This window comes from Pelophylax lessonae, assembly GCF_965119305.1.
Source record: "Pelophylax lessonae genome assembly, chromosome: 4".
Taxonomy (NCBI): Eukaryota; Metazoa; Chordata; class Amphibia; order Anura; family Ranidae; genus Pelophylax; species Pelophylax lessonae.
Genome location: NC_138771.1, coordinates 190972 through 205326, shown reverse-complemented (window position 1 = coordinate 205326; position 14355 = coordinate 190972). Strand labels below are relative to the sequence as shown.

The following is a 14355-nucleotide window of genomic DNA, read 5'->3' as shown; positions in this document are numbered from 1 at the left end:
GGGATATTGGCACGGATCCACGCTCCCCGAGTCAGTAGAAGGCCATCGGTGGTTGTCATCTCACAAGCCTAAGACTTCCCTACGAGAGGCTCCAGACCCATCTAAGGGCCGGATCTGCCAGCGTCTCGTCTGACGGGCGAAGAGTACGGCGGATTTCCCTGCGTTACTCTGCACCTTCGTCTGTCAGTGGAGCCATCGGACTTTTTCGCCTAATAACCCATCAAACTCCTCTGGAAGCGCGGCCGCAGTTTTGTTCAGAAAGTATGAGCAGGCGGGAAGTGCGTGTGACGGGCGAGGGATGCAATGTTTGTAAACTAAAGTCACGTGACTCAGGGATGTGTGACTCCGCCAGACGAGGAGAGCGAGATCTGCCTGCCAGGAGAGGGGTGGCGAGATTTCCTAGAAAGAAGATGAGGCCCGCGGTTTTCGCATACAGCCGGTAGGTACGGCTATTTATAACTCCGACAACTTGTGGAAATGTTTAACTCTTTAAAACACAACAGCAGAGCGGGAGGCAATTTGTTCAGCAGATCCGACGTCTACAAACCGTTAATTTCTGTGCAAAGAATCGCTGGATGCGGCTCTTACACAACTATTTACCGAGATACCGACAGACTGACGCTACAACAGGTGTACAGACCACCGGACATGACGGGTATACGGCGTACAACAGCGGACATGAAGGGTATACGGCGTATAACAGCGGACGTGACGGGTATACGGCGCACAACAGCGGACATGACGGGTATACGGCGCACAACAGCGGACATGACGGGTATACGGCGCACAACAGCGGACATGACGGGTATACGGCGTACAACAGCGGACATGACGGGTATACGGCGTACAACAGCGGACATGACGGGTATACGGCGTATAACAGCGGACATGACGGGTATACGGCGTACAACAGCGGACATGACGGGTATACGGCGCACAACAGCGGACATGACGGGTATACGGCGTATAACAGCGGACATGACGGGTATACGGCGTATAACAGCGGACATGACGGGTATACGGCGTATAACAGCGGACATGACGGGTATACGGCATATAACAGCGGACATGACGGGTATACGGCGTACAACAGCGGACATGACGGGTATACGGCGTACAACAGCGGACATGATGGGTATACGGCGTACAACAGCGGACATGACGGGTATACGGCGTATAACAGCGGACATGACGGGTATACGGCGTATAATGCCACCCATTGGCTGAGCTCTGGATATCTTCTCAGAGATTAAATTGGAATTCTTTGATACAAAAGTGAAACAAAGTAACATGCGTTGAATGTGAGGCTGATAGTCATTACCCCTCGGAGGACACCAAACCGCCCACTAACAGACAACCCACCAATGATACCAACGTCCCGACATTCCACAGCGGAGAACGATCATTCTGGCATTTTTTCCCTCCAGACAGAAGTGATGACAAGCGACTGGACACGCATGTCGGGCTTTGTACCGCGTGCCCGACTTTATACCGTGTCTCCGGGCTGCGTGCCTGGCTTTTTTACCACATGCCCAGCTTTGTACTGCGTGCCCGGCTTTATACCGTGTCTCCGGCTTGCATGCATGGCTTTTTTACCGCGTGCCCAGCTGCGTGCCGTGTGCCCGACTTTATACCGCGTCTCCGGCTGCGTGCTGCGTGCCGTGTGCCCGGCTGCGTGCCCGGCTTTTTTACCGCGTGCCCAGCTTTGTACTGCGTACCCGGCTTTGTACCGTGTGCCGGGCGGACGGCATTATCTGCCTCACACAGACCCAGCACACTTCCTTTTCTCACGGACATCAACCCACAACAAATGCACAATGGTGACAACCTACCCAGCCCGCACATCGCACCCAACGCTTGGCAGCACGTGGGTTAATCTTCCACGGCGACCAATCATCGCACCGGCAAGCCGATTCGTTTTATTTTCCCAGACTTTTGGCAATGATTACATTCTATAAAAGGGCAGGAGGATGTGTGCCGGGCGGGGTGAGGAGGAGCACCTACCTTCACACTGGGAGCTTGCTGGTTTGGCAGGATTTTGGAGCCGTCTTTATTTACAATCTGCAATACAAAGAAAGAAACCCTGAAATGTGTGGATTTGGAGCGCGGCGAGGAGTCACAGCGAAGGATTGCTGGCGGCGTGCCAGGGGGAAATCATGGAAATGACACGAACGTTCGTCCCAGCAAATATGAAAGACGGAACAATAACCTTTTGTTTAAAGGAGCGGCCTTCCCAATTCACAACACACTTCATTAGCAGCAGCCATTTTAGGTCTGCGCCTATGAGGACACGGCGCTCCCTCCCCCCTCCTGCCAGACGCGGGGATCATTATCATAAGACTTCGTACCTCTCATACTCCCCAACACATGATATGTCACATCACCCCCCCTCCCCCCCCCATTCTGCCTGCAGTAGTAGAGAGACTGAGCCACAGAGGAGGGGGGGGGGGGGGAGGAGGGGAAGAGAGAGGGGGGGGCTGGGTGCTGTAATGCCGACTAGTTTTTTTTTTTTTTTTTTCTTAACAGGCGAGCATGTGGTTCTCTCCCAGCAATCAGAGGCTGCTGGAAACTGCGGACTGGACTTCGCACGACCACGGAGCCGGCACTTCCATAACCAACAAATACCTCCGTCAGACACCCCCCCAATCAGACACCCCCCAATCAGACACCCCCCCAATCAGACACCCCCCAATCAGACACCCCCGTGAGACACCCCCCCAACAAATACCTCCGTCAGACACCCCCCCAATCAGACACCCCCCAATCAGACACCCCCCAATCAGACACCCCCCCAATCAGACACCCCCCCAACAAATACCTCCGTCAGACAACCCCCCAATCAGACACCCCCCAATCAGACACCCCCCCCAATCAGACACCCCCCAATCAGACACCCCCCCAACAAATACCTCCGTCAGACACCCCCCCAATCAGACACCCCCCCAATCAGACACCCCCGTGAGACACCCTCATCAGCGCTATTCTGGTGATCCCGCCGAGGAACGCCGGCCTGCGTCCTCCGCACTGCAACGCATTTCATTTATCCAAAGGACTTCCTACAATTCCTGGAAAAGCGCTTATTTATACCGCCATCGCGTGCGCCGGTCCCTGCGAATAAACGCATCACATCGCCGCTAATCACAATATATATATATATATATATATATATATATATATATATATATATATATACATATATATATATATATATATATATATATACATACACATACACACACAGTGACGGGGGTATATACTATATACACAGTGACGGGGGTATATACTATATTCACAGTGACGGGGGTATATACTATATATACAGTGATGGGGGTATATACTATATATACAGTGACAGGGGTATATACTATATATACACAGTGATGGGGGGATATATACTATATATACAGTGATGGGGGGTATATACACAGTGACGGGGGTATATACTATATACACAGTGACGGGGGGTATATACACAGTGACGGGGGTATATACTATATATACACAGTGACAGGGGTATATACTATATATACAGTGACAGGGGTATATACTATATACACAGTGACGGGGGGATATATACTATATATACAGTGATGGGGGGTATATACACAGTGACGGGGGTATATACTATATACACAGTGACGGGGGGTATATACACAGTGACGGGGGTATATACTATATATACAGTGACAGGGGTATATACTATATATACAGTGACAGGGGTATATACTATATACACAGTGACGGGGGGATATATACTATATATACAGTGATGGGGGGTATATACACAGTGACGGGGGTATATACTATATATACAGTGACGGGGGGTATATACACAGTGACAGGGGTATATACTATATTCACAGTGACGGGGGTATATACTATATATACAGTGACGGGGGGTATATACACAGTGACGGGGGTATATACTATATATACAGTGACAGGGGTATATACTATATATACAGTGATGGGGGTATATACTATATATACAGTGACAGGGGTATATACTATATACACAGTGACGGGGGGATATATACTATATATACAGTGACGGGGGGATATATACTATATATACAGTGACGGGGGGTATATACACAGTGACGGGGGTATATACTATATACACAGTGACAGGGGTATATACTATATACACAGTGACGGGGGTATATACTATATACACAGTGACAGGGGGTATATACTATATATACAGTGACAGGGGGTATATACACAGTGACGGGGGGTATATACACAGTGACGGGGGTATATACTATATATACAGTGACGGGGGTATATACTATATACACAGTGACAGGGGTATATACTATATATACAGTGACAGGGGTATATACACAGTGACGGGGGGTATATACACAGTGACGGGGGGTATATACTATATATACAGTGACGGGGGTATATACTATATATATACAGTGACGGGGGTATATACTATATACACAGTGACGGGGGGTATATACACAGTGACGGGGGGTATATACTATATACACAGTGACGGGGGGTATATATACAGTGACGGGGGGTATATACTATATACACAGTGACGGGGGGTATATATACAGTGACGGGGGGTATATACTATATACACAGTGACGGGGGGTATATACTATATACACAGTGACGGGGGGTATATACACAGTGACGGGGGTATATACTATATATACAGTGACGGGGGGTATATACTATATATACAGTGACGGGGGGTATATACTATATACACAGTGACGGGGGTATATACTATATACAGTGCCGGGGTCTCGGTTTCCGGATCCCGGACTTTATTCCGGGTCGGGTTGATACGATTTCCAATCTCCGGAACACAGAAATAATATAAAACACGGAGAGGAATCCGTCAGACGGATGTGATTGGTGATTTCGGGGTTCTCAGAGTCCATGTTTTGGGGTTCATATAAAGACATCAGCAGTCATGAACTCTGCCAGCGGTTATCGGCCTTTTCGAAGGGTTAAATGTAGAAAGTGACGCGTCGGCTCTTTAAATGAAGGGAGAGTTAACCTGTGAAGCGCCGGAGCCTCGCGGTTACATTGTAACTATTTATAGATTTCTATAGATGGCATTGTCAGATATCGGGGCGCCCCCCCCTCCCCCCACACTACAATCATTAACCATCTACTCCCCGCACCACAGAGAAGAGGCGCGGTGACCTGAAATGAACCGCCGGAATAAATCCCTAAAATGGAAATCTTCCGCAACGCTCGGTGCCTCTTAAAGGGCCGTCCCCGGCAGTGCCGCGAGTCTCAGCGCTGGATCCCGCACCGCAGCTTTAAGAGTCGCACTGTAGTAGCAGAGATCCCGGGGGGGGGGGCGGAAGGTTGCAGCGAATAGTTGGCCTGGATTCCAAAGCGACAAAATCGCTACAAAACCAAACAATTGTTCTAATGAATTGTGCCAAAAAAAAAAAAAAAAGCCCCCCCCCCCCCCCCATTACACTGAATGGAGTCCGCCGACCCGAACCCGGAAACCCACAACGTTCCGGAATATCGGATTGGTGGGACATTGTTTATCTTCCCACATTCACTGCAGGGAGGTAACAAATATCCCAGTATTATTACCCCCCCCCCCCCCCGTATACCTACCTGAGCCCAATCCCCATCCAACGCTGTGCCCGTCTACAGCGGCTCTCCTCTCCGCAAACAGAGACAGCAAAATAAATCCTGTGAGCACAGAGCGGGGCTGGCGGAGCCATACTGTGACTGTCAATAGACACACACAGCCCGGCTCAGGAGCCAACAGAGGTGGGCTTCTACAGAAAGCAACTTCCTATGATGTCATACAGAGGAGGGGGAGGAGCCAACACAGAGGTGGGCTTCTACAGAAAGCAACTTCCTATGATGTCATACAAAGGAGGGGAGGAGCCAACACAGAGGTGGACTTCTACAGAAAGCAACTTCCTATGATGTCATACAGAGGAGGGGAGGAGCCAACACAGAGGTGGGCTTCTACAGAAAGCAGCTTCCTATGATGTCATACAAAGGAGGGGAGGAGCCAACACAGAGGTGGACTTCTACAGAAAGCAACTTCCTATGATGTCATACAGAGGAGGGGAGGAGCCAACACAGAGGTGGGCTTCTACAGAAAGCAGCTTCCTATGATGTCATACAGAGGAGGGGGAGGAGCCAACACAGAGGTGGGCTTCTACAGAAAGCAGCTTCCTATGATGTCATACAGAGGAGGGGAGGAGCCAACACAGAGGTGGGCTTCTACAGAAAGCAACTTCCTATGATGTCATACAGAGGAGGGGGAGGAGCCAACACAGAGGTGGGCTTCTACAGAAAGCAACTTCCTATGATGTCATACAAAGGAGGGGAGGAGCCAACACAGAGGTGGACTTCTACAGAAAGCAACTTCCTATGATGTCATACAGAGGAGGGGGAGGAGCCAACACAGAGGTGGGCTTCTACAGAAAGCAACTTCCTATGATGTCATACAGAGGAGGGGAGGAGCCAACACAGAGGTGGGCTTCTACAGAAAGCAGCTTCCTATGATGTCATACAAAGGAGGGGAGGAGCCAACACAGAGGTGGACTTCTACAGAAAGCAACTTCCTATGATGTCATACAGAGGAGGGGAGGAGCCAACACAGAGGTGGGCTTCTACAGAAAGCAGCTTCCTATGATGTCATACAGAGGAGGGGGAGGAGCCAACACAGAGGTGGGCTTCTACAGAAAGCAGCTTCCTATGATGTCATACAGAGGAGGGGAGGAGCCAACACAGAGGTGGGCTTCTACAGAAAGCAACTTCCTATGATGTCATACAGAGGAGGGGGAGGAGCCAACACAGAGGTGGGCTTCTACAGAAAGCAACTTCCTATGATGTCATACAGAGGAGGGGAGGAGCCAACAGAGGTGGGCTTCTACAGAAAGCAACTTCCTATGATGTCATACAGAGGAGGGGAGGAGCCAACACAGAGGTGGGCTTCTACAGAAAGCAACTTCCTATGATGTCATACAGAGGAGGGGGAGGAGCCAACACAGAGGTGGGCTTCTACAGAAAGCAACTTCCTATGATGTCATACAGAGGAGGGGAGGAGCCAACACAGAGGTGGGCTTCTACAGAAAGCAACTTCCTATGATGTCATACAGAGGGGGAGGAGCCAACACAGAGGTGGGCTTCTACAGAAAGCAGCTTCCTATGATGTCATACAGAGGAGGGGGAGGAGCCAACACAGAGGTGGGCTTCTACAGAAAGCAACTTCCTATGATGTCATAAAGAGGGGGAGGAGCCAACACAGAGGTGGACTTCTACAGAAAGCAACTTCCTATGATGTCATACAGAGGGGGAGGAGCCAATACAGAGGTGGGCTTCTACAGAAAGCAGCTTCATATGATGTCATACAGAAAAGGGGGAGGAGCCAACACAGAGGTGGGCTTCTACAGAAAGCAACTTCCTATGATGTCATACAGAGGGGAGGAGCCAACAGAGGTGGACTTCTACAGAAAGCAGCTTCCTATGATGTCATACAAGGGAGGGGAGGAGCAAAGAGTGCCAGCGGGGGAGCTGAGGAAAAAATCGGAACCGCTCTGTGCTAAATCATTATATAGAGGAGGAGGAACATCATCTACACATTGTGCCCCCCCCCCCCCCCGGCGATATCGTACATTTATTATGGTTTTGGAAATCACGCTCATATAACTCCACAATGGGCGACCCGTTACCCAGAACTCTCTGGTTTGGCTGACATGGTGGAGGAGGGTTCAGCCACACTTCATGCCAGAGTATTTTACCCCCCTGCTTATATCCATAATGTGGAATATACACGGGACAACTGAAAACCAACTTTCCCATCACCATGGCGACAGAGAGAGCGCCAATATCAGCGACCCAAAAAAAAAAAAAAATCGCCAATTACAAGACAAATTCGGGTCCACTGATAGGCTGAGCAAGAAATCTCCAGCAGATTCCTCCATCCACACGGCGGCACCGAGGGAACATTTCCTTCAACTGGGCTTTTCTGCGATCAGAATAGTTGTAAAGTGACTTCATCTGAATGGTCCGCCCTGCTCCTTCCATTCTTCAATGGAAAGCTGTCAGGCAGTCAGCTAGGCCACCCGTATAGCAAAGCTCTCACCATGTATGAGCCGCTATGGGAGAGGGGGGCCATAGACCAGCCGCTATGGGTGGGGGGGCCATAGACCAGCCGCTATGGGAGAGGGGGGCCCATAGACCAGCCGCTATGGGAGAGGGGGGCCCATAGACCAGCCGCTATGGGAGAGGGGGGCCCATAGACCAGCCGCTATGGGAGAGGGGGGCCCATAGACCAGCCGCTATGGGAGAGGGGGGCCCATAGACCAGCCGCTATGGGAGAGGGGGGCCCATAGACCAGCCGCTATGGGAGAGGGGGGCCCATAGACCAGCCGCTATGGGAGAGGGGGGCCCATAGACCAGCCGCTATGGGAGAGGGGGGCCCATAGACCAGCCGCTATGGGAGAGGGGGCCCATAGACCAGCCGCTATGGGAGAGGGGGGCCCATAGACCAGCCGCTATGGGAGAGGGGGCCCATAGACCAGCCGCTATGGGAGAGGGGGGCCCATAGACCAGCCGCTATGGGAGAGGGGGGCCCATAGACCAGCCGCTATGGGAGAGGGGGGCCCGATAGACCAGCCGCTGGGAGAGGGGGGCCCATAGACCAGCCGCTATGGGAGAGGGGGCCCATAGACCAGCCGCTATGGGAGAGGGGGCCCATAGACCAGCCTCTATGGGAGAGGGGGGCCCATAGACCAGCCGCTATGGGAGAGGGGGGCCCATAGACCAGCCGCTATGGGAGAGGGGGCCCATAGACCAGCCGCTATGGGAGAGGGGGGCCCATAGACCAGCCGCTATGGGAGAGGGGGCCCATAGACCAGCCGCTATGGGAGAGGGGGCCCATAGACCAGCCGCTATGGGAGAGGGGGGCCCATTAGACCAGCCGCTATGGGAGAGGGGGCCCATAGACCAGCCGCTATGGGAGAGGGGGCCCATAGACCAGCCGCTATGGGAGAGGGGGGCCCATAGACCAGCCGCTATGGGAGAGGGGGCCCATAGACCAGCCGCTATGGGAGAGGGGGCCCATAGACCAGCCGCTATGGGAGAGGGGGGCCCATAGACCAGCCGCTATGGGAGAGGGGGCCCATAGACCAGCCGCTATGGGAGAGGGGGGCCCATAGACCAGCCGCTATGGGAGAGGGGGGCCCATAGACCAGCCGCTATGGGAGAGGGGGCCCATAGACCAGCCGCTATGGGAGAGGGGGCCCATAGACCAGCCGCTATGGGAGAGGGGGCCCATAGACCAGCCGCTATGGCTGGGGGGGCCCATAGACCAGCCGCTATGGCTGGGGGGCCCATAGACCAGCCGCTATGGGAGAGGGGGCCCATAGACCAGCCGCTATGGCTGGGGGGCCCATAGACCAGCCGCTATGGCTGGGGGGCCCATAGACCAGCCGCTATGGCTGGGGGGGCCCATAGACCAGCCGCTATGGCTGGGGGGGCCCATAGACCAGCCGCTATGGCTGGGGGGGCCCATAGACCAGCCGCTATGGGTGGGGGGCCCATAGACCAGCCGCTATGGGTGGGGGGCCATAGACCAGCCGCTATGGGTGGGGGCCCATAGACCAGCCGCTATGGGTGGGGGGCCATAGACCAGCCGCTATGGGTGGGGGCCCATAGACCAGCCGCTATGGGTGGGAGGGCCATAGACCAGCCGCTATGGGTGGAGGGCCATAGACCAGCCGCTATGGGTGGGGGGGCCCATAGACCAGCCGCTATGGGTGGGGGGGCCCATAGACCAGCCGCTATGGGTGGGGGGGCCCATAGACCAGCCGCTATGGGTGGGGGGGCCCATAGACCAGCCGCTATGGCTGGGGGGGCCCATAGACCAGCCACTATGGCTGGGGGGGCCCATAGACCAGCCGCTATGGCTGGGGGGGCCCATAGACCAGCCGCTATGGCTGGGGGGGCCCATAGACCAGCCGCTATGGGTGGGGGGGCCATAGACCAGCCGCTATGGGAGAGGGGGGGCCCATAGACCAGCCGCTATGGGTGGGGGGGCCATAGACCAGCCGCTATGGGAGAGGGGGGGCCCATAGACCAGCCGCTATGGGTGGGAGGGCCATAGACCAGCCGCTATGGGTGGGGGGGCCCATAGACCAGCCGCTATGGGTGGGGGGGCCCATAGACCAGCCGCTATGGGTGGGGGGGCCATAGACCAGCCGCTATGGGAGAGGGGGGGCCCATAGACCAACCGCTATGGGTGGGGGGGCCCATAGACCAGCCGCTATGGGTGGGGGGGCCCATAGACCAGCCGCTATGGGTGGGGGGGCCCATAGACCAGCCGCTATGGCTGGGGGGGCCCATAGACCAGCCACTATGGCTGGGGGGGCCCATAGACCAGCCGCTATGGCTGGGGGGGCCCATAGACCAGCCGCTATGGCTGGGGGGGCCCATAGACCAGCCGCTATGGGGGTGGGGGGCCATAGACCAGCCGCTATGGGGAGAGGGGGGGCCCATAGACCAGCCGCTATGGGTGGGGGGGCCATAGACCAGCCGCTATGGGAGAGGGGGGGCCCATAGACCAGCCGCTATGGGTGGGAGGGCCATAGACCAGCCGCTATGGGTGGGGGGGCCCATAGACCAGCCGCTATGGGTGGGGGGGCCCATAGACCAGCCGCTATGGGTGGGGGGGCCATAGACCAGCCGCTATGGGAGAGGGGGGGCCCATAGACCAACCGCTATGGGTGGGAGGGCCATAGACCAGCCGCTATGGGTGGGGGGGCCCATAGACCAGCCGCTATGGGTGGGGGGGCCCATAGACCAGCCGCTATGGGTGGGGGGGCCCATAGACCAGCCGCTATGGGTGGGGGGGCCCATAGACCAGCCGCTATGGTGGGGGGGCCCATAGACCAGCCGCTATGGGTGGGGGGGCCCATAGACCAGCCGCTATGGCTGGGGGGGCCCATAGACCAGCCGCTATGGCTGGGGGGGCCCATAGACCAGCCGCTATGGCTGGGGGGGCCCATAGACCAGCCGCTATGGCTGGGGGGGCCCATAGACCAGCCGCTATGGCTGGGGGGGCCCATAGACCAGCCGCTATGGCTGGGGGGGCCCATAGACCAGCCGCTATGGGTGGGGGGGCCATAGACCAGCCGCTATGGGAGAGGGGGGGCCCATAGACCAGCCGCTATGGGTGGGGGGGGCCATAGACCAGCCGCTCTAGGGGGGACATAGATGAGCGGATTCCCTCCTCTACACATGTGAGGAACCCTCCCGGCTGTGCCTTTATCTGGCAGTAGGGACCGATCGGTGGTGCGACCCATTGAACGTTCTGTTCCAGAGAGTCGCAGATCTGATCATCAGAGAAATGGGTGAGAGGTTTCAGGCGTGGCCATGTCAGTGGAAGGGATGCGGCCTACCAGCAGCTACCCAATGGCGAGATTTCCAATTCATTAAAGCGGAGCTCCACCCAAAAGTTCTCACCTCCTCCCTCCACTGCTACATTTGGCACTTTTTTTTGGGGGGGGGGGGGGGGGGGGTACCTGGTTTCCCACTTCCTGGCAAGATTGCCACACAGCGATCTACGTCATGTCCGGCCCTCCTCCCTTCCCCCGCTGCTTTCTGGGACCAGTGTGGGGATCCAGAAGACAGAGGGACCTTTCAGAAAGTGCAGTGCGACTCACGCATGCGCAGTAGGAAACCGGCTGTGAAGCCTGAAGACTTCACTACTGTTTTCCCTTACTTGCAATGCTGGCGTAGCACCTGGAGCAGATGGATGAATCGCATGGGGTGCCGACACCGGGGGATCCCTGGGCAGGTAAGTGTCGCCGCTTCCAGGATTTATACCGCATTCCTAGCTGATGACTTTTCATTTTTTCCCCCCAGAATGGAGCTCCCCTTTAATCTCCAGGTAACAAAGGTCAGCGATTTCTGAAAAGTGACTCCCACCCTCGCCAAGCGACTCAGACAACCCGATTGGTTCCTATTCTCCTCCTGCATGGATGGGGGAGGGGCTGGAAGAGAATGGAATCTCCCCAATAAAACATAATCCAGCAATAAAAAAAAACGAGGTCCAACCATTAGAGTCTATGGAGTCAAAACTGCCTCAACGTATCTTCTGTACATCCTGGAGGCAACAGGCATTTTGTGACAGGGCGTGACATCCGCAGAGAACGCTCCGGGGGTGCGACACCGCAGAGAACGCTCCGGGGGCGCGACCCCCGCAGAGAACGCTGCGAGGTGCGACACCCGCAGAGAACGCTGCGAGGTGCGACACCCGCAGAGAACGCTGCGAGGTGCGACACCCGCAGAGAACGCTGCGAGGTGCGACACCCGCAGAGAACGCTTCGGGGGCGCGACACCCGCAGAGAGCGATTCGGGGGCGCGACACCCGCAGAGAGCGCTTCGGGGGCGCGACACTGCAGAGAACGCTCCGGGGCGCGACACCGCAGAGAACGCTGCGAGGTGCGACACCCGCAGAGAACGCTGCGAGGCGCGACACCCGCAGAGAACGCTCCGGGGGCGCGACACCGCAGAGAATGCTGCGGGGAGCCACACCGCAGAGAACGCTCCGGGCGCGCGACACCGCAGAGAACGCTCCGGGGGGGGGGGGGGGGCGACACCGCAGAGAACGCTCGGGGGGGGGGCGACACTGCAGAGAACGCTCCGGGGGGGGGGGGGGGGCGACACCGCAGAGAACGCTCCGGGGGGGGGGGGGGGGGCGACACCGCAGAGAACGCTCCGGGGGGGGGGGGCGACACCGCAGAGAACGCTCCGGGGGGGGGGCGACACCGCAGAGAACGCTCCGGGGGGGGCGACACCGCAGAGAACGCTCCGGGGGGGGGGGGGGGGGGGCGACACCGCAGAGAACGCTCCGGGGGGGGGGGGGGGGGGGGCGACACCGGAGAACGCTCCGGGGGGGGGGGGGGGGGGCGACACCGCAGAGAACGCTCCGGGGGGGGGGGGCGACACCGCAGAGAACGCTCCGGGGGGGGGGGGCGACACCGCAGAGAACGCTCCGGGGGGGGGGGGGCGACACCGCAGAGAACGCTCTGGGGGGGGGGGGGGGCGACACCGCAGAGAACGCTCTGGGGGGGGGGGGGCGACACCGCAGAGAACGCTCCGGGGGGGGGCAACACCGCAGAGAACGCTCCGGGGGGTGACACCGCAGAGAACGCTCCGGGGGGGGGGGCGCGACACCGCAGAGAACGCTCCGGGGGGGGCGACACCGCAGAGAACGCTCCGGGGGGGGGGGGGCGACACCGCAGAGAACGCTCCGGGGGGGGGGGGCGACACCGCAGAGAACGCTCCGGGGGGGGGGGGGCGACACCGCAGAGAACGCTCCGGGGGGGCGACACCGCAGAGAACGCTCCGGGGGGGGGCAACACCGCAGAGAACGCTCCGGGGGTGACACCGCAGAGAACGCTCCGGGGGGGGGGGGCGCGACACCGCAGAGAACGCTCCGGGGGGGGCGACACCGCAGAGAACGCTCCGGGGGGGGGGGGCGACACCGCAGAGAACGCTCCGGGGGGGGGGGGCGACACCGCAGAGAACGCTCCGGGGGGGCGACACCGCAGAGAACGCTCCGGGGGGGCGACACCGCAGAGAACGCTCCGGGGGGGGCGACACCGCAGAGAACGCTCCGGGGGGGGGGGGGCGACACCGCAGAGAACGCTCCGGGGGGGGGGGCGACACCGCAGAGAACGCTCCGGGGGGCGACACCGCAGAGAACGCTCCGGGGGGCGACACCGCAGAGAACGCTCCGGGGGGGCGACACCGCAGAGAACGCTCCGGGGGGGCGACACCGCAGAGAACGCTCCGGGGGGGCGACACCGCAGAGAACGCTCCGGGGGGGCGACACCGCAGAGAACGCTCCGGGGGGGGGGGGGGGGCGACACCGCAGAGAACGAGGTCTTTTCTGGTTTCAGCGTTTTGTGCCTTCAAGCTACAAAACCTTCAGGTGTGAAAAGGGTCCAGAGATTTCCTTTCATCTCCAGTCTCTGCATCCACCAGAGAGAGGAAAACCTTTCCCATTACATGAGAGAGGAATTCCGAATATACGTTATCTGAGTCAGAGAAAATCTGTCTGGGAGATTCAAGAAGTCTTCAAAAGAAAAAAAGATGGCGGACGGTCTGGGCAGGGCAAGTCCAGGAGAAGACTCTGGTGGAGGAGGGTATCTGTGGCCGCCTCCTGGTATGGGGGCAAAAAAAGCAAAACATATAGCAGAGGATTCCTTTCGGAGTTTTCCTTAAAGCAGAGCTCCACCCAAAGGGGAAGACAATCCCCCTTCCTAACTTGGCGTGTATTTTGGAGGAGGGAACACATTTGCACATGGACCGCCCAGGCGAGCCAAGCCGCGC

The 14355-nt window shown here is 57.2% G+C and overlaps 1 protein-coding gene across 3 annotated transcripts in view; it reads right to left on the bottom strand.

Moving 5' to 3' along the window:
- Positions 1 to 14355, bottom strand: part of TET3 (tet methylcytosine dioxygenase 3) — a 167998-nt gene that overhangs the window by 134801 nt on the left and 18842 nt on the right. Inside the window, exons 1-2 of one of the 3 annotated variants that reach the window (XM_082257034.1) lie at positions 2210 to 2315; positions 2005 to 2061 (exon numbers count right to left, since the gene is read on the bottom strand). The exons of 1 other annotated variant lie outside the window; for it this stretch is intronic. In XM_082257034.1, coding sequence (XP_082113160.1) covers positions 2005 to 2061; positions 2210 to 2254 — 102 coding nt within the window. In that variant the 5' untranslated portion in view covers positions 2255 to 2315. Of the gene's footprint in view, positions 1 to 2004; positions 2062 to 2209; positions 2316 to 14355 lie in introns of those variants that run through there. One more of the 3 variants, XM_082257035.1, reaches the window with a different exon arrangement.